The 21,686-nt window shown below is 41.1% G+C and overlaps 1 protein-coding gene across 2 annotated transcripts in view; it reads left to right on the forward strand.

Moving 5' to 3' along the window:
• The window catches only part of L3MBTL2 (L3MBTL histone methyl-lysine binding protein 2), a 48,538-nt gene that overhangs the window by 12,950 nt on the left and 13,902 nt on the right, over positions 1 to 21,686 (forward strand). For both annotated transcript variants that reach the window (XM_039335548.1, XM_039335547.1), the window contains exons 3-9: positions 611 to 744; positions 2,809 to 2,932; positions 3,757 to 3,836; positions 4,158 to 4,275; positions 17,471 to 17,605; positions 18,461 to 18,549; positions 21,267 to 21,498. In XM_039335548.1, coding sequence (XP_039191482.1) covers positions 611 to 744; positions 2,809 to 2,932; positions 3,757 to 3,836; positions 4,158 to 4,275; positions 17,471 to 17,605; positions 18,461 to 18,549; positions 21,267 to 21,498 — 912 coding nt within the window. The remainder of the gene's footprint in view (positions 1 to 610; positions 745 to 2,808; positions 2,933 to 3,756; positions 3,837 to 4,157; positions 4,276 to 17,470; positions 17,606 to 18,460; positions 18,550 to 21,266; positions 21,499 to 21,686) is intronic.

The raw sequence follows: 21,686 nt of genomic DNA on the forward strand, positions 1-21,686 counted from the left end.
TATCCTCAGAGTAAATAGTTCATAAGCTAGTGTCTTCTTGAAATAACATTATATAGAATTATTTGTAATGAGGTGGAATATTTTGAGCAGCCGTTATGATAAAAATGAATATGTGATATATGGATCTATGTAGACACCCAGTATTAGAGGTGAAGATTCCATTTTGGGTTGTGTTTTGAGTATGTGTGTCGTTTTCCTGACAAGATAGTTCTATTATTTATGTACTTACCAAATACATGTGCCTACCAAATCCAATTGGTGCTTCTGGCAGTCATTACAACTGAACAATATTGATTACTTCCACTGTACCTTAAGCCTTATTACTAGCTCATACTAGAAGACAAGTGTGATTTTTATTACCAATAAGAGCAGAGACCTTTATTTTCCCCCACGTTATCTGCCTCAATTTTTATCCTACTTAATACTGGTGGTAGTATTAGGCCTAATTAAAATAATGGAAATTATAATGTGTTATAATGTGTATGTTTTTCATAGCTTTGTGAAGCATATTGTCATCAATTTATTTTAATGTTCCCAGAATGTAGCCTTGTGCTTTTTTTATTAAACTAATTTCTTGCCATTGAATTTTACTGTGTTTCTGTTTTCTCAGCTGTCTGTGAGATGTGTGGTATTGTGGGCACTAAAGATGCCTTCTTCTCCAAGACCAAACGTTTCTGCAGTGTCTCCTGTTCCAGAAGTTACTCCTCAAATTCCAAGAAGGCTAGCATTCTGGCAAGGCTGCAGGTGATCAATATTCTCTTAATAGGACCAAAGTTTGTTAAATTAGATACCACTAAATATAAGGAAAATATTGGAATGTGCTGTTTTCTGCAAACACTAATTTTATTTGGATAAATTACTTGGATACTTTAGTGCCACCAATTTGGGAGGTACTAAAGGAAATTAAATAAATTCATGGAGGATAAACCTACCAATGGTTACTAGTTGAAATAGCTAGCTAACTTCTGAAACATAGACAATATTTTGAGAAATTCCAGGAGTGTATGAGTGGAAACTATTATGACCATGTCCTATTGGCCTCTGATTGGCCACTTAGAGGACAAAATGCTAGGGCTGGATCTGAAACAGAATAACTATTATTCTAAGCAGTGTTCTCCTTCAAATGCCACAAATGCACAGTAAAAGGCCACATTTGATTTTTGAAGATAATTGAGAGTATATTTTGTTAGATATAGGAAAGTTAAGAATGAAAAACACTTGATCTCCCTTCACAATTATAGCCTCATATGTATCAGTGCTAATTTCATATAGAAGAACTACCCTTTTAGTACAGATTCATATTTTATATCATATGAAGCTTAGTTTTTTCTGATCTTGTTCATGCTTTAATGGAAAAATTTACTCTATAAAATCTGTTTTCTGTTATCTGAGTAGCGTTAGGGAAACTAAGAATAATCTCTATGCCAATTTGATTAAACAGATATAGGGACATAACAGTGATTTTCATAATCAATCCATATTTGTTTGATTGATTCATACCCATGTTAGAAATAATACATATGTAGTCCCATTTGTTTTATTTTAAAATTAAAATTAGAATAGAGAAAGGATGTAATATACACATTTCATTTACATTAAGAGCATTTGAAAGAGATGATAAAGTTAGTAGGAAAGAAAGAAGCAATAATTTATAAGAAAATGACAATTTTAAATAATAGTAATATAATAATAATAATAATAATAATAATAATAATAATAATAATAATAATAATAATAATAATAATAATGGGAGTTGGAAGAGACCATTGAGGTCTTCTAGTCCAGCCCCCTGCTCAGGAAAGAAATCCTATACCATTTCAGACAAATGGTTGTCCGGTCTCTTCTTAAAATCTTCCAGTGTTTGAGCACTCAGAACTTCTGGAAGCAGGTTGTTCCACTAATTAATTGTTCTAACTGTCAGGAAGTTTCTCCTTAGTTCTAGGTTGCTTCTCTCCTTGATTAGTTTCCATCTGTTGCTTCTTGTCCTGCCTTCAGGTGCTTTGGAGACTCCCTCTTCTTTGTGGCAACCCCTGAGTTATTGGAACACTGCTATCATGTCACCCCTAGTCCTCCTCTTCATTAAAAAAATTACATTGTATAACCCAAGAATTAAAATATAGACATGAGAAGAAAGCATTTTACCTTATTAGAAGTATGATATAAAAGTGTAATTGTTAATAATTTTTCTACTGTTCTTGATATAGTTATTTTCTGTGTAATGTTCATGCATGAGTTGTTTATGAAGAGGATTTTTTTTTCTCTTGCTTACTATAAAATCTTGCCATCATTTCTGAACTCATGAGTAGGAAAACAAGTGCTGTTCTTCCTGACTCTTGTAAATGTAATAAGATCTGTATTGTATGCATTTTATTGCCTAAGAGCTCCCAGGAGCTTTACACAACTTGCAAAATTATTGTAATACCAACTTTTCATGAGCAGAAATGACATTGCCAGATGCATCAAAGCTCTAGCTCATATGAATTCTATCTTTTTTGTATATCTTATTAAACACTTCAAATAAAGTCACTTATAGTTATAGAAACCTATAACAAGACTGAATCCACATATTGTTCTAACCCTCTGTTTGCTAACCCTGTTTTATCAAATGAATATAACAAGTGAGTTTATGTAACACACTAAGCCAAAACCAAACATAGTGTTTATTATGAGATATTTACAACATCGCAAAGAATTATGCTTTAAGAAATGGCTCTTTTGATTTAGTATCCACTGGATAATGTCCCATGGAAGAGCTGGAATCTACATATTCTTTTTTTATGTGTGTCTTGTTTTGATACATTTTCGCAGGGTAAACCACCAACAAAAAAAGCTAAAGTCTTGCACAAGGCAGCCTGGTCTGCTAAAATTGGAGCATTTCTCCACATTCAGGGGACAGGGCAACTGGCAGATGGAACATCAACTGGTCAAGATGGTAAGTGAGATCAGCAGTTGGAGGAACTAAGGTTGTAAGTACTACAAAATAAATAAAGCATTTATCAGAGTTCTTACAAAATTCTCATGGATGAGGAATATGAGCTAACTAACGAGGAAGTATGGATATATCATCAAAATAAAACACAATATGAAATGAATGATTGGATAGAAGGATCACCAACTCCTTTTTGTTTTTAGATTATTTCAAACTGAATATAGTTAGCAAACTTTCTAATGTGTTGAGTTCTGCCTTCTCTCATCCTCTCAGCCTATACCCTATTTCAGTATTTCAAGATAAGTTTATATAGGGAAGAAATTCATCTTTCAGGATTGGACTTAAAAAATTTAAATTACATTGAAGGTTTGGTTGACATTTATTTCAGGGAGTACTGATCATCTGGGTGAGAGAGATTACCTTGATTACCTCATGTTTGTATGTTCTTTGAAAGTGGAGCACATATGTTTTGGTTGCATAGTATATGTAGATTTGCTTTGTAGATGTAACTTTGGAGCAATGAAGTTGGAGCAGAAAATATTTAGGAATCCTATTAGAAGAGATTACTTTACTTGTATATGTGTGATTGCTTGATGGGAGAAACAGACCCGGCAGTTTTCCTTTTTAGAATCTTTTTAAACATTTGAAAATAGTTAGGATTGGAGTTAGTTTATGTAATTTGAGATCTTGCTTGCTTTTCTGGAACATAAAGCTGTGTCTGTGAACTTTATTGACACACCTGTTTATTTATCTGTTGTGGTGCATCTCTTTTCCATCCTTAGTTTCTATACTTAGAGGACCTGATATCTTTTATTTTGCATTCATAGCTCTTATTGTAGGCTTTGATTGGGGAACATATCTGCAGGACCATGGATACAAGGCTGCACCTGTTAGCAGTTTCAAACATGTGAGTATTCTCTGCTTTATAATGTTACAATGTGGGAACACATAGGAGTTAGTACATCCTTCTAGAGCAAGGATGGGGAAACAAAGGTGTATTTGCCAAGCAGTGAAATCCTGGTATGTGTAGCCATGGGACATGGGGAAAAATGGATATCTGAGATACATATTACATTACATTATTTATGCATACACAAACATATATACAAACACAATTGTACATACATACATACATACATACATACATACATACCGCTAATATTTTTTTTGTCTTCCCTGCTTTGCCCTCAGTTATCTTATCTTGCTCCCACTCCCATTTTTCTTACAGGTTCCCCTTTATGATCAATGGGAAGATGTAATAAAAGGGCTGAAGGTTGAAGTATTGAACAGTGATGCCGTGCTTCCCAGTCGTGTGTATTGGATTGCTTCTGTTGTTAAGATTGCAGGTAGATTCCTTGAGGAACATAGAACAGACTATGAATTTTCTTTATTTTTTTTTTAAATGTGTACTACTTCTGTCCAAAGAGTTGATATAAACAAGATAAAAGTGCTAAACTAGTTACCCAGAAGTGGTGCCTTGACTTCATTAGATATATTCAAATGGAAGTTGGAAACAATACATATTGCAAATTCTTTGTTTTAGCTTCCTACACTTGGCAGGTAATTAGATACGATGGCCTAAGTGGCTTTCTTCGACTGTATGTTTTCCTGAGACTATCTAACCAACACATCTATTGATATCTGCCAGATGATCAACTTAGACAAGTTAACCTTCCAGATTATGATGAGCAGCTATATAAATGTTATAAATAAATAACCCACTTATACTTCTACCACAAACACAGGCTTTTGTATTTGATACACAGACATATACATTAATAATAATGATGATGATGTTGAAAGGGACCTTGGAGATCATCTAGTCCAATACCCTGCTCAGGCAGGAAACCCTATACCATTTCAGACAAATAGCTGTCCAGTCTCTTCTTAAAAACTTCCAGTGTTGGAGCATTCACAGCTTCTGGAGGCAGATTGTTCCACTGATCAATTGTTATAACTGTCAGGAAATTTCTCCTTAGTTCTAGGTTGCTTATTTGGTTAGTTTCCATCCGTTGCTTCTTGTCTTGCCTTCAGGTGATTTGGAGAATAGCTTGACTCCCTCTTCCTTGTGGCAACCTCTGAGATATTAGAACACTGATATCATGTCATCCCTTATCCTTCTCTACATTAAACTAGATATACCCAATTCCAGCAACCATTACTTATATGTTTTAACCTCCAGTCCCCTAATCATCTTTGTTGCTCTTCTCTGAACTCTTTCTAGAGCAGTGGTTCTCAACCTTTTTAATGCCGCGACCCCCAACCGGTCGTAAGTCGAGGATTACTCAACCAGTCGTAAGTCGAGGACTACTTAACTGGTGCAGCACCGTTTGCAGAATGGGACTTTTGGCGGGCTCAGCAGGGCAGAGACAGCCTGGACAATTCCTATTGGCTTTTGAAAGCCAATAGAATGAGACTCTATTCAAGAGAGTCTATTCTATTGGCTTTCAAAAGCCAATAAAATAAAAGGGAGTAGCACAGCTAAGGAAAAGGGGGAAAAAATGGTGGACTGCGTTGTTTGGCGACCCCCGCGAAATGGTCGTTTGACCCCAAATGGGGTCCCGACCCACAGGTTGAGAACCACTGTTCTAGAGTCTCAACATCTTTTTTACATCATGGTGACCAAAACAGGATGCAGTATTCTAAGTGTGGCCTTACCAAGGCATTGTAAAGTGATATTAACACTTCACATGATCTTGATTCTATCCCTCTGTTAATACAGCCTAGCACTGTGTTGGCTTTTTTGGCATCTGCGGCACACTCCTGGCTCATATTTAAGTGATTGTCCACTAGGACTCCGAGATCCCTCTCACAGTTACTACTATTGAGCATGGTGCCACCTATACTATACCTGTGCATTTGGTTTTTCTTGCCTAAATGTAGAACCTTACTTTTTTCACCATTGAATTTCATTTTGTTAGATAGGGTCCAATGTTCAAATCTGTCAAGATCCTTCTGTATCTTAAGCCTATCTTTTGGAGTGTTGGCTATTCCTGCCAGCTTGGTGTTGTCTGCAAATTTGATGAGTTCCCCATCTATCCCCTCATTCAAATCATTGATGAAGATGTTGAAAAGCACTGGGCCCAGAACAAGAGCCGTAGGGCACTTCACTACACACTTCCCTCCATGTAGATGCAGTTCCATTGAGGACCACATGCTGAGTACGGCTGGTCAGCCAGCTACGAATCCATCTGGTGGTGATGCTATCTAACCCATATTTTTCTATCTCATCAAGTACTAGATTGTGGTCTACTTTATCAAATGCCTTATTGAAGTCCAAGTAAATTATATCCACAGCATTCCTGTGGTCCACTAATTTTGTCATCTGGTCAAAAAATGCAATAAGATTTGTCTGGCATGACCTGTTTTTGGCAAACCCATGTTGGCTTTTGGTAATGACTTTGTTTGCCTCTAGGTGTTCGCTGATTCATTGCTTGATTATCTTTTCCAGAATCTTCCCAGGTATTGAGTTCAGGCTGATAGGTCTGTAGTTTTCTGGATCCATTTATTTTTCCTTTTTTGAAGATGGGAACTACATCAGCTCTTTTCCAGTCCTCTGGTAGTTCCCCAGTGCTCCAGAATCTTTGAAAGATATAGTTCAGTGATTCTGAGATCACATCTGTCAGTTCCTTCAGAATTTTGGGGTGTAATCCATCTGGTCCTGGTGATTTGAAGTCATCTAGGGTGAACAGGTGCTCTCTTACCATTTTCTTGCCTATTTTAACTTGTGTTTCTAATCTGTTTTTTATGGTACTGTTTTTGATAGGTTAGACTGTTTTTTCTCTTTGTTGTAAAGACGGTGCAAAAAACAAGTTAAGTAGTTCTGCTTTCTCCCTGTTGTTTGTCACCTTCTTGCCACTTTCTCCCACTAATGGACCAATCATTTCCTTAACTTTTTTTCTTGTTTTTTACATGTTGAAAGAAGCTTTTTTTGTTATTTTTGACTTTTGTCACAAGCCTTAGTTCATTTTGAGCCTTAGCTTTCCTCACTTCATCTTTGCAGGCTCAGGCTATTTGCTGATATTCTGCCTTAGTTAGGTGCCCATCTTTCTACTTTTTATACTTGTCCTTTTTGTCTTTCAATTTATCAGAGAGTTCTTTGTGCAGCCATGCTGGTTTCTTCTGAGAGCTGTTATTTTTCTTCTTCATTGGTATTGTGCTAGACTGGGCTTTTATAATCTCACTTTTCAAAATTTCCCAAGCTTCTTATTTTCCTCTTGAGGATTCTCATCCATAGAATCCTTTCCAAGCTCTCTCTAAGTTTATTGAAATTAGCTCTCTTAAAGTCAAAAACTCTAGTTTGATTGTATTCTATTGCTTATGCTTGCATAATGTTGAATTGCAATATTTCATGATCACCTTCTATCATTTCATCTCTGTTAGTGAGAATTAGGTCCAGTATGGCTGATCCCCTGGTTCCCTCCTCTACTTTCATTCATTCTCACACCTTGGTTTAAAAATAGACCCTTTCCAAGGATCTTTCCCCCTTTTTCTTGGAATGATAACCTGCTAAATGAAATGTAGGAGCAGCCTTTCTAGAAACTGGGATGCTGCCATCAGAACCTCAATGACTTTTCTGTGTTTGTGTGTGTGTGTGTGTGTGTGTGTGAGAGAGAGAGAGAGAGAGAGAGAGAGAGAGAGAGAGAAAGAGAGAGCGCTGTCTTGGTTTCAGTCATACTAGATCTGGTCTAGCCTCTGCCTTCATATCCCTGTCCCAAATTTTAAAAAATCAGGACTTCTAAGAAATGCCCAATTAACCTGTGGTGATATTGAAAAAGAAAGAATTCACACAATTCTGAAACAGTCCCCCAGCCAGAAACTTTGTACATTCTCTGGTATGTATTATGTATTATGAAATTGCCTTATACATCAGGTTCAAAATATACTCCTTAGTGGAAGCTTTACACGGAAATGATGAACTTTCCCATGGTTCCAACTTCAGAGCCTTTAGCACAGGGGTGTCAAACTGCCGGCCCACAGGCTGGTTTCATCATACCAGAGCCGTGCCCACCCCATTGCCCGCAACGGCGAAAAAGCTCCGATACGTTGTGCGATGTCACGTGATGTTGCGAGTTTGACGTGTCTGCTTTAGCAGGAGGCAGTTAACTAAGAATTAAAAAACAGTACTGAAGTGTCATCTCATAATCTGTACCTATCAGAATTTCAGATTGAATAGTGAAGCTACCATTGGTGATTGGATACAAGAAAACTAAAAAATGTTGCATTTCAGTTCATCAAACTGTGTTTCAAATGACAAAGTTCATTAGATATAGAATTTCTTCCATAACTGGTGGAAGCTCTGTAATCTAATGGTCCATATAACCTGAATGAATGGAAGTAGATCTAGAGGAACTACTGGTGGAACTGTTAAGATAAATTATCATTGTTTAAGACTTAATGATAGTTAGATTGGCAGGACAATATCTATAGGCCCAATGTGCCCTCATTACCCAGCCAATGTACTCTCAAAACCTCACCTTCCACCTTACTTCTGACAGGTTGTAATTGTAACAATTCTACAATTGTCTTTGCTCTTTTAAACTATATTTTATTTTGGTCATTATTGCTACTGATTACATGTTCCTAAGGCAGCAGCTGACTATTCTGTCAAGGAAGCAAATTATACTTAAAATATGCTTTGTGGCTTCAGTGAATCTCTTACCTATCTGAAGAATAGCTATAGCACTTTACAGCCCTTTCTCCAGTACAGGAGATGGAGAATCCACCAGTGGGTTTTCTCTGTCTGCCTGCTCTTGAGACCAAGTAGCCAAACTTGACATGCCCCCTCTTGCTAGGAGACCCAGTCTTGACTTCGTCTCAAGCTCTTAAAGATGTGTCAGGTTTGGCTCTCTCAGCAGATAGCAGGTTAGAGATCCATTGGTGAATTCTCCTTTCCGCAATAGTTCCCCTCAGCAATTTAATTCAATAATATAGGTTGGGAATCCTTCCCTACTATTCCCCTGCAGTGCTGGGATCAGTGCTGACTCAAATTGGATGATTTGAGGGGTGGGGGGAGGCTTCTGCAGCTTTCCTTTCTTTCCCTGTCCCCAGGGCTCTGGGGAAAACCTTTTACTCAGTAAGTGCTGCTTTGAACATATTCTCATCCTCCCCTTCTTTGAGCTACCGGTCAGAATTTCACGCTGCAGGACTGTGACTCAGCTTTGAGTTTGAGGCCTCCAGAGTCATCTCCGGCAGCTGGGGACAACCGCGGATGCCATTTTAGTTGCCATCGAAGGCAACGAACTTAAATTCGGCCTTAGGAGCCTTGTTTTTTTCCGGCCATTCGCAGGCAGTTTTATTGATTACCTTTCCAGCGCAGCATTTAGCGCTGCCAATGTGATCGCCCCAGCACGCAGAAATTTTGCCTTTGAGGCCTGCAGAGGCTGTTCTCAGCGGAGAACAAGTTGCAGCCACCATTTTGGGCCACCGCCAAAGGCAATTAGGTTTCAAACGGCCTTCTTCAGTGTCCTAGTGGCTCAGTTTACTCAACTTTTCAGGAATTTGATTCCCCGCTCAGGCTTCACAGCTCTGGGTGTACAATAAGCTATAGCAACTCCCGGCGGCCGCCATTTTTAACGCCACGTGGGAGCTTCTTTAGGCCCCATGAAGCCTACTCACAGTAGTTGGCCTAACCCAGGCTGCATTTGAGGGGTGTTTTTTTTCAGATCACTTGCTATAATATAACCATGCCCAAATTGCCCAGCTGCCATTTTGAGCCTCATCCTTTCCTTGCCAGGCCTTTTCTCAGGCCCTCTGCACCCTTCATTGGGGCTTTTCTGTCGCACCTTGACTGGCCACCTAAGGCCTCCAGGTGGAGCCCAGAACGAGTCCCCAACCGTGCTTCGGCATCAGCCTCAATTGCCGTGACCAAAGCCCAGATAGATTTGATTTCTAGTCAGAAAGAGCAGTCCTCATTACTTGCTCCAATTTCGCTTCTGCCAACCGCTTGCCTGCCAGAGCTTTGCCTCAGTTTCCCTGAGACAGCTCAACCAGGATGAAGGACTCCATGATGCCTCAACCATGAGCACTGCCTCCCCATCCTCCAGTTATGGCCAGCACAAAACCTCTGAACAGGAGGCGGCAGGCAAGCTCAAAACCAAGGCTAAGGCCACTCTCAAGAAGCCTTCCAAGTTGGCGGAAAAGCAAGCCAGCCATAGGCACCAGGCTCTGGAGAAGGAGTTCTCCAGAGTGCAGAGACAGGCTGGATTAGAGATGGATCAAATGGCGGCCCCTGAATTTGACCTTCCTTTAGGTCCTTCAGCCTCAGCTCAGGGCATGTGGTCTCTGACAGAGACTCCCGCCACACTTTGTTCCCCTTCTGCACTGGTTCAGCACACAGCAACCGTCTCGGGTTCAGCTCCAGAGGCCACCTTCACACTAACTGCAGCAGGGCTCAGGGGTCCAGACCTAGGACATTTTCTCTGATGGTCGACTTGAGGCCCTGTTATCCAAGGTTGTGGACCGCACTCTATCAGAACGGTCTTTCCATCCACCTGGACAGGGGGTTTCCACATCAACTATGCCACCTTATGTCCCTCTTACAGGGATCCCTATGTTCCAGGAGCCCACATCTCCTGCACACTCCTCAATGAGCAGATACTCATCTCTGCAGGGTGAGGAGCAGCCGGATTTCAATCTGTCAGAGGAGGAGGAACTCCCCCCCTGAACCCTCCCCATCTGGAGATTTATTCAATCCAGCCCTGTTTCTCCCCTTGCTTCACAAGGCCACCTCAACGGCAAACATTGGGTCCGATCAGTTCCCTCAGATGCAGGCCACATCGGATGCCAGCCCAAACCTAATATTTTTTGAAATGGTGGCAGCCCAACACCACGTTCCCTGCCTTTCCATATTTCTCAAAGGGATCAAAAAGCAATGGGTCTCCCCTTCCTCATTTCCTTCTGTAAGCAGGACAGATAAAAAGATTTTTAGTATCTTTGCAGACCTGAGTGAGGCCCTAGAGATCCCCAAGGTAGACAAGGCCTGGACCCCGCTGGTGTCCCAGACTGTGGTTGCTGGGGACATGTCTGAGGCACTTAAAGCGGATAACAAGAAATGGGACCAAACTTTCCGTAAGAACCATCAGTCAGCGGCATGGGCAATTAAAACGGCCACTTGTGCGTCCTTCTTTGTCAGAACCACCCTCTTATGGCTTCGCCAGCTTCAGGCCAGAGTCCCTTCTGAGGACATTCGGACTCACCAGGGCCTAAGCAAAATGGTTGCAGCCACTGAGTATGCTGCGGACGCGACACTTCAGTCGGCCAACTTTGCTTCCAGGTCTCTAGCATCCAACATTACAGCCAGAAGGATGCTATGGCTGAAAAACTGGCAGGCTGATGCCAAGGCCAAATGGCGTCTCGCAACTGCACCCTATCGGGGCAATAATCTCTTTGGGGAGGCCCTGGCTCCGTACCTTGTAGAAAACAAGGACAAGCGGAAGGTCATGGCTACTTTGAATAAACAATCCGACAAACGTCCTGCTCCCTATTTCCGTAGGCAGTCCTTTCAGCCGGCAGCAGTTCAGCAGTTACTCAGCCCTCCCGCTCATACACCCCCAGGCAGGACAGGCCATATGATTGTCTGTATGACAGACCGGGCTTTCGGCCCAGGCAGCAGAACCAATCTAAGAGGCCATTTTGAGGGGCAGGACACCCCTACAGGAGGTCCAAGTGACTCTTACACTGCACTTCCCATTGGGGGGAAGGCTGGCCCACTTCTTCCATCAGTGGGAACTCACATCCACGGATGCCTGGGTCTTACAAACAATCCAGTTTGGCCTGTCCCTGGAGTTTCTAGCTAGTCCCCCGGATCGCTTCATCACCTGTCCCACTTCCCGGGATCCACTCAAACAGGGACTTATGCAGGAGGCCATTCAACATCTTCTAGAGATTCAGGCCATAGAACCAGTACCACCAGACGACATGGGAGGGGGATTCTACTTCATCCTCTTCGTGGTCCCCAAGACCTCGGGGGGATGGAGGGCAATCCTAGACCTCAAGGGTCTGAACTATTACATCACATACAAAAAGTTCAAAATGCAATCACTCCAGTCCATCCTGGGAGGCCTCAGACAAGGAGACTTCCTGGCGTCAATAGACCTCACAGAAGCATATCTCCACATCCCCATCCATCCAGCTCACTGGTGGTTCCTAGGTGCTGTTACAGGGGCAGTCATTTCCAGTACAAAGCCCTTCCATTTGGCCTCTCCTCAGCACCCAGGGTGTACACCAAGATCCTGGCTGTACTAGCCGCCCACTTGCGGAAAGTACCAGTACACATCCAGTGTTACCTAGATGACATCTTGATCCAAGCGTCCTCCTTCCGGGCAGCCCAGTCGGACCTGGGTCCTCCAACAGCACAGGTTTTCGGTCAACTTCCAAAAAAGCCAGACGGTTCCCTCATCCAGCCTTCTGCACCTGGGAGCCATCATAGACACCACAAACTGCATGGTCTATCTCTCCCAGGAGTGGTTGGTCAGCATCAGGGACCTGGCTCGTTGGGTGTACAAGGACCACACGGTTCCACTGGTCTTACTCTCCCAGCTTTTGGAAAAGATGTCTCCTGCATAGCCATAGTCCCCTGAGCCAGACTCCACTTGCAGGATCTTCAATGGTTCCTCCTGCCATTCCAACGAGTGAATGCCAGCATATCCAACCACCAGGTGAGGCTCCCGGTCCACACCCTCAGGTCTCTATGCTGGTGGTTCTCGCAAGTGGTGACCAAGGGGTCACTTTCAAGGAGCTGGACCACCTCACCATTACGACGGATGCCAGTCTATTTGGTTGGAGAGCCCATCTACAGTCTCAGTTTGCGCAGGGCCATTGGTCCCGCGCAGACTTGAGACACAACATCAATTGGCTGGAACTCAGGGCCATTCACTTAGCTCTTCGTCAATTCCGACACTGGATCAGGGGCCGTCACGTATTGATCCTCACAGACAATGTGGCATCCAAGGCCTACATGAACCGGCAGGGAGGTACCAGGTCCAAGTCCCTTATGTTCAAGGCACGGCTGCTAGGTTCCTGGGCAGAGTCCAACCTGGTCTCTTTCAGGGCTGAACACATCTCGGGGGTCAACAACCAGCAGGCAGACTTTCTGAGTCGCTCTACGATAGACCCCTCGGAATGGGGATTGCATCCGGATCTTTTTTCCAAAATCTCCCACAGGTTCGGCCATCCGGTCCTCGACCTGTTTGCATCGTCAAACAATGCCCAACTCCCCAGGTACTTCTCCCATTATTACCTTCCAGGGGCGGAGGGGACGGACGCCCTGCGGACTCCATGGCCGCAAGGTCTACTTTATGCCTTCCCTCCCCTCCTGCTCATTCCAGCGACCATCCGCAAACTGCTCCAAGAACAGGCGAAGTAATCCTCCTGACCCCGTACTGGCCACAGAGACCCTGATTTGCCGACCTGATGAATCTCTCCCGGTCTCCTCCGTGGAGGATTCCTCCTTACCGCGTGTCCTTGCACCGGGGGGTCCTCCAACACCCGGACCCTCAGTGGTTGCAATTAACCGTCTGGCGCTTGAGCGCAGCATCATGATGCAAGAGTTATTCTCACCACGGGCAATTACCATGATTCAGGCCTTTCGTTGCCCGGCGACCAATAGCATTTATGATTCTACCTGGAAAAATTTTTGCCATTGGTGCAGAAGGCGACAACTGGATGTCTACAAATTAACCATCCCTCAGATCATAGACTACCTTCTGGATGGTCTGGACAGAGGCCTGGCCCCTCCGACCATTCATAGGCAGGTGGCAGCCCTATCGACGTTGCTCATTTGCACGGATTCAGTTCCTTTAGCTCATCATCCTAGGATATGCACCTTCATCAAGGGTGCATGCAGCACTAGGCCTCCCATGGTACATAGGTATCCCTCGTGGGAGCTGCCTCGTGTGCTTCGCGCACTCACGAAATCGCCCTTTGAGCCCATTGCTACCATACCATTGCGGGCCTTATCTCTTAAGGTTGTATTCTTAATTGCCATCACATCAGCCAGGCGTATCTCCAAACTGGCTGCTCTCTCGATCAGGAATGACCTATGCATCTTCCACCAAGACCGGGTAGTCCTTCGGTTGGATCCCGCCATCATGCCCAAGGTCAACTCACTCTTCCATAGGGCACAGGAAGTCATTTTGCCAATTTTTTGCTCCAATCCTTCCCATGAAGCGGCAGTGGCACACACTGGACATCCGCAGGGCCCTGCGGCGTTACATCAAGGGCACGGAGCCTTTTTGCAGATCTGAGGCCCTCTTTATTTCCTTCCGTCCAGCTTCCCTGGGACAGGTCCGCTAGCACTATAGGCAGGTAGATCAGGACCTGCATCGCGGAGGTGTACCAGTCTTCTTCCCTGCCAGCTCCAAGTCATATCACGGCCCATTCCACTCACAGCGCTGTGACATCTGTGGCATGGGCCACTCAGGTGTCCATCGAGGAGATTTGCAGGGCTGCAACATGGTCCTCGCCCTCCCCATTCGTACGCCATTACAGGATTGACCACTTCACTTCCGCGGACGCCTCCTTTGGTTGGCGGGTCCTTCAGCAGGTGGTCTCCAGGGACATTGTTCCGGCCTTATCTGTTTCCCACCCATTGGGACAGTGAGGCTTTGGTATGTCCCATTGGTGGATTCTCCATCTCCTATACTGGAGAAGCGTCGTTGTCTTACCTGAATGCCTTTTCTCAGTACGGAGATGGAGAATCCACACCCACCCTTAAAGTCATTTAGGCTGGCATTAGGGGTTGAGAGCCAACACCTTGTCCAGCATCAGCCACTTTTGCCCTCGTCAAGACTGGATCTCCTAGCAAGAGGGGGCATGTCAAGTTTGACTACTTGGTCTCAAGAGCAGGCAGACAGAGAAAACCCATTGGTGGATTCTTCATCTCCGTACTGAGAAAAGGCGTTCAGGTAAGACAACACCCCTTCTAAGTAGTTTACAGAATCAGCATATTGCCCCCCAAAATCTGGGTCCTCATTTTATCAACCTTGGGAGGATGGAAGGCTGAGTCAACCTTGAGCCTCTCAGGATCGAACTCCTGGAGTGAGCAGTGAGTTTGCCTGCAGTACATTCTAATCACTGCGCCACCACGGCTCTTACATAAGTAGAGGGAGTGAGATCAAAGCCATGAAGTCATGAAAGAACTACAGTTATTCTGCTTTACTGGTTCTAGGAGCAAATAAATAAATAATTTTATTATTTTGGGGGCAGGGGAGAAAAAAGTATCCTTTCCTTACAGCAAAAGAGGTAAAAAAATCCCACCATGGTTCTGCTGTCATTGATGAATGTGGAACATTTTGAGATAGGGAAAGAGATATATATAAAGGCATATGATGCCTGCATATATGTATGCAAAGATTTTATTTTATTTTTTTAATTTTTTAAACCAACAAAACAAAACAAAACATACATACACACATAGTATCTACTCCTCCCCCTTTTTTAACAGCGATTTCGTAACGGTAATCTTCTATTATTTACATTCCCCCCCTTATTCTTCTTTAGAATATTTGTCTTTGTTGCCCCGCTGTTTCTCATTTGCATTTTTCTTCCTTCGTACTATACTTCATACTAAGAATAATACATATTATTATTACTATACATTATTATGCACACATTTTTCACTTTTGACCTTTCCACATTTATTCTCCTCTATTATTTCTAGTCTCCAACCAGTCATACCACTTGTTCCATATTAGATAGTACTCTGTGTCTTTCTTTTCTTTTATCTCTTTTGTTCATTTGTCCATCTCAGCACAGTCCAGGATTTTTCTTATCACTTCTTCCTCTGATGGTATATTCTCATTTTTCCAGAACTGTGCGTATGCTATTCTTGCTGCCATTGTTATATGTAAAATTAAGTACCGTATTTCTTTACTATATTTTCTGTTTAAAAACCCAGCAAAAAGATCTCTGGTTTCCAGTCTACAGGTTGGTCTATTATTTCTTCAATCCATCTTCTTATTTTTTCACAACTGGGCATGTCCACCATAAATGATAATATGTTCCGTGTACTTTTTTATATTTCCAACATGTTGGCGAATTGTTCTGGAAGCTTTGCTGGTGGAAGATGCCATCTGTAAAACATCTTCAACTGGTTTTCCTTGAATGCCGCTGACATAGTTAATTTTATGTTTATTTCCCATATTTTTTCCCATTTCTCCAATTCTATATTATATCCAAAATTTTTGCCCATCTAATCATTATGTCTTCCATTTTATATCTCAATAGGTATTTGTATAAATTGCTAATTAATTTTATTTCTGTTCCATGTATAATTTTATCCAATTCTTGCGGCTCTTTTTGTATTTCATATAATTTTTTGTCCTCTGTATATTTAGACTGAATTTGTGTAAATGTCCACCAGTCAATCTCTCTGCCTATATCATATTCCAATTCTTGTTTCGTTTTCAGATTTCCCTGTTCATTTACTAATTCCTTGTATCTAATTATCTTATATCCAGTAGGTTTGGGTATTTCAGAGCTTCTGTTGGGGATAACCACACTGGAATTCTTATATAATGTTTTTGTTTTATTTTTTCCCAGGTCTGTAACAATGCATTCCTAACTATGTGTCTTTGAAAGTATCTATGTATTTTATATTTTTCATCCCATACGAATGCATGCCATCCTGCTTGCAAGTCATGTCCTTTTATTGTTAAAACTCTAGTATTTTTCAAATCCATCCAATCGCAAAGATTTTCATATGCTAGAATAGATTTGGGAAAATATTAATGCAGGTACAACCACAATTGACCCCAAAATTTCTGTTGCTAAGCAAGACATTTTTAAGTGAATTTTGCCCCATTATATCACCTTTCTTGTCACAATTTTTAAGTGAATCACTGCAGTTGTTAAGTTAGTAACATGGTTGTTAAGTAAATCTGGCTTAACAACCATTGACTTTATTTGTCAGAAAGTCACAAAAGGTAATTGCATGACCCCAGGACACTGCAACAGTCATATATATGAACCTTTGCCAAGCATCCTAATTTTGATCATGTGACCATGGGGATGTTGCAGTGCTTGTAAGTGTGAAAAACGGTCATAAGTCACCTTTTCAGTGCTGTTGTAACTTTGATTGATCATTAAATGAACTGTTATAAGTTGAAGACTACATGTAATTTCTGGACCAACCAATTTGTCAGCCTCTTTAATGTGAATATCTAAATCTTTATAATACACATTTTGACATTTTGTTCCTCATAGGCAGTGTTAGGCTTCAAGGTTTAGTGATTGTGGTCTAGAAAATAAATTTCCTGACTTTCTTCCAGCAAGTGTGGCTGACATTTTTAGAGCCGAAGTGGTTTGTATAACCAGCCACATTTGCCAGCAAAATGTCAGAAATGTCTGTTCTCTAGACCATGGTCACTAAACCCTGAAGCCCAACACTATCCAACAGATGCTAGCCATGAAAGCCTACACCAATATTTTCTTCCTAGTAATTCCTCAGAATCCCAGATCTGCCCAGAAATCCCCCCAAAATCTGTACTTGTGGGGATGAAGATTGTTCTGTTCCTGTCTTCAAAACATCCATTTTGGCAGGTTACAAGGCACTGCTGCGTTATGAAGGCTTTGAAAATGATTCCAGTCGTGACTTCTGGGTCAACTTAGGTACCATGGAAGTGCATCCAATTGGTTGGTGTGCCGTTAACAGCAAAATTCTGGTGCCACCCCAAAGTAAGTATTTTAAATCTTGGTCAGTTGTAGAACTTTACAACTCACAATTTCTTTCTCTTCTCTTCTCTTAATTTAATTTATGTGCATGTATGCTAGTGATTACACTGCTGTGGAACAAATTAGGCAAGTCGAAAGCATCAGAATAGAATATTTAAGTTGAATGTGATCTAGAGAATTTAAGGGAGAAACAAGAAATGGGTATGGAGGTTGTATTTTCTTGACCTGTACATTTAATTCCCCCCCCCAAACTTTTTGCAATACTTTTTCATAACTATTTGTTTTAACTGACAATCTCTATTTTTACAATACTGTTCCATTTTCATTTTTAGAGTCATTTGAGAGTGATTTCTGAATATGTTGAACAACTAATTGTGCCTGGATATGTAATTCAGCACATTTGGAAAGCAGTGAGTTTAAGAAGGTTGATTATTTGCGATTTGATCATCAGACAATATAATAATACTGCCTTGATACTTTAATCCCTCTTGTGAAAATTCTAACAATATATATACAATTTTTTGCAGTACCTTCTTGGGCTAGATCAGACTTCATTGGTCCTCTTTTCTGCTTAACTAGCACAGTGGGAAAAAAGAGACAGTATATAATACTTTGCAATACAGTATATATGAAGATTGTACTTCATTGAAACAGCTACCTATTTAGAAAGATAATACCATTGTTGGAAAATTGAGTATATATTTATTGCAGCAAGATGTTGATGCTTAATCATTGTTTAGACCCCTATTCAAGGGAATCTGCACTGATTCCAGAAAAATGTTCAGCAGGGCAAATATAACATAGATCCATAGATACAAAAGGCATACTACCCTGACTTTCTTAAATCTTTCTATACAGCTATCCATTCAAAGTTTACAAACTGGAGAGGGTACCTTATGAAAAAATTGGTGGGGGCTCGAACAATCCCAGTTGATTTCCACTTAAAGGTGAGGATGGGAACTCTAGCAAAATTATTCAAACTAATTTAGTTTTTCAGTAGCTCATTCAAATCGGGTATAAGTGGCAAGTGACTTAATTTCCAGAATTAACGCTGAATGGAACACTTGGGCAGAGGATTTATAACCAACATAGTGGTGAAAAAATTTCAGTCTAATGTAGTATGTATTTTAACTCTATTTAAGAATAGCATATCATAATGAAAAAATTTATGAATTCCCTATGCATCTCCTAGTTAAAACATGTCTTTAATCTCTGAAGTTCATGCACTCTAACTAACTGAATATAGATAATCCTTGATTTGTGACTATTTGTTCATCAACTGTTGAAATTACAACAATTATGAAAAAATGAATTTATGGCCAGTTCCCAAAGTTATAGCAGTTACAGTGCAACATAGACAGAATTTTGCCAAACTGAAGCAGACTACTACCTACATGAAGGAAATCCTATGGAAACCATTGGAGATGGGCTATTCTCTTTCTCTCACACAAGCTATCTGAACTGAGTTGTCTCTTCTCTGGAATGCACCCCTCCCTCTTGCAAATCCAACCCACTACATTTCATCATACTGTCTGCACTTATGACCGCAGGAGCACTGCAACTTCCCCCACCTGCCTATTCCCCCCCCCATGCACTTTTGACCACTCTGTATCCTGCCTTACAGGGTGGCAAGCCTCAACAAGGGGCAGCATTTGCTCAAGCCCTGGCCTTCAAAAAAGGACACTGCTTGGAGGATAGCAAAGAACAACTTCCAATGCAAGCTGCAACAGTTTGGTAAAGCTATGCTATCTTCAGAACACCATCAAAAAGACATCCAAAGCAAGCTGTGGTGTCTTTTTAAAATTTTCTGAAGATAGCATAGTTACGTTTCCAGAGCAAGCTGCGTCTGGCTTGTAAACATGCTCTATCTTCAGAAAGCCTTTGAAAAAGGGCACCGGCTTAGAAGACAGCAGAGAACAGCTTCCAAAGCAAGCTGTAGTGTCTTTTTGAAGCCGTTCTGAAGATAATGCAAGTTTACAAAGACAGCACAGCTTTAAAGGCTCCGTTTGCCAGAAAAGTTCAAGTTTATGTTTTAGGACTGATTAAATATTTGAACCTAAGTCTTCAGTCCTTAAAGAAAGGTATGAGGAGCATGTATATGCTGAGGAGCAAATGCTGACATGGGATGGGGGAGAGAAGGAATGCTGAGGCTTGAGTGAATGCTGCTGCTTTCTGAGACTTGCCAGTCCTCAAGGCGGGATGCAGGATGGCCAAGAGTGCATAGATGGGGAGGAGATATGCAGGTGGGGGGAGCTGGATCAAATCTGGCAGTGACCAAATCCGGAATATATTGGATTGGGGTAGGCATTCACTTAATGGCCTGTAATTCTTGAGAGAGACAGGATTGCAGTCACTAAGCAATGAAATTATGTGACATCTCACTTTATAACCACATCACTTGGTGTCTGAAATTCCAGTCCAAATTGTGGTCATAAGTCGAGGACTATCTCTAATATAGTGCAACTACAATGACTATATTTTCTTGGACAAAGTAAAGACAGAATCTGAAAAGGGGGGAAATTTGAAAGAGGTTCATATGGATAAAAAAATATATAATTTTTATGTTCATAACTTTGTTTTACAAATGAAAATTCAAGAGCAAAACCAAGAAAAAAATTACAAAAACACACATTCTAATTAAAATATTTTAAAATACTTATGTAAATGTATTTTAAAAAGATAACTCAGTTTCCATATTTTTCACATCAGTGTGAAAGACTGTATGCATCAAGTTGTACCATTTGTACAGTAAATGTTAAATTATCAAAATAAAGTATAAAAGTGAGTTTTTGAAAAATAAACCTGAAAATCAGATTTCTGAAATAAAGGATTATCATTTATAATAAAGGATATATGGTCACTGTAACAAAAGCTCAGTCATTTTGCTACCTTGTTTTAAACTCCACTATTCAAAGGTATGAAACCTTTTGAATTTGCTGATTTTCTCCTGCTTATATCTTGTGAAAGTATATTTTACAAAAAAAGTTATTTTTTTCTAATAATATAAAGTAATGAAATGCTACAAGTCATTATTATCCCATCATCTCAATTCAGTGCAGACATGGTGAAACCAGCTGGCATTAGATCACTTAGGGAACTCATGATAGTTTTTGCAGCACTTCCTGATTTGCAGGATATTACTAAAGAACACAATGAATAATGTTGCTACCCATCTGCATTTACTTTTTCAGATTATACTGTGACCTGGTCCTGAACAGGAAGGAGAAACTTTAATTCCACTTTCATTCCCATTAGTTAACATTTTCTTTCCTTCTGCTATTTTTTTTAAATAACTGCAGCTGAAAAAGAATGGCTAACCCATAAGGCCAAGAGAAAGATTTAAGTTTTCTATTTCCCTCATACAGTGATTCTGTTCCAGATCACTTCCCTTTGTGTTTACTTTGAAGACATATAAGATGGAGGGACAGCTTCACAATATGTATTTTTTGTAATGTCTAGGTTAGATCTCTAGGTTAGATCTTGGTTCTGGGTTATAGTAATGTGCCAGCATTTCCTTGCCAGCAGTCATGGGGCTTTAACTCTCTTAATGAACATTAATTTTTAAAACCTCAATTGTGGCTCTGGAGTTATGGTTAAATGTTTTAATTTCCCAAGTAAAGCAATTGATCATCACCTCAGTGTCCACTTTCTGGTTTATACTCAGATGATGGAGAACATGAAGTATCCTTTCCGGCAAGGCATGAGGGTAGAAGTAGTGAACAAGGCCTGCATATCCCAAACACGAATGGCCATTGTGGATACTGTAATTGGTGGCCGGTTGAGGCTTCTCTATGAGGATGGAGACAGCGATGATGATTTCTGGTGCCATATGTGGAGCCCTCTAATCCATCCTGTAGGCTGGTCCAGAAGGGTTGGCCATAGCATAAAAAAAACAGGTGAGGTTTCATACTGGAGGCAAACAACAATCATTTACTTTGACTCACTGGATATTGTAAAGAACTCTCATAGATCAGCAATAGTTAGAAACAAGTGCACTAGAATACACTCAGTCTAATTTGCTCTCTTTCCTTTGAACTTTTTGTATACATGTATTTCTTATTGTAAATAGATTAAATAAATATTA

Source organism: Crotalus tigris, unplaced genomic scaffold (genome assembly GCF_016545835.1).
Source record: "Crotalus tigris isolate CLP2741 ecotype Arizona unplaced genomic scaffold, ASM1654583v1 scf7180000017644.4837335, whole genome shotgun sequence".
Lineage (NCBI taxonomy): Eukaryota > Metazoa > Chordata > Lepidosauria > Squamata > Viperidae > Crotalus > Crotalus tigris.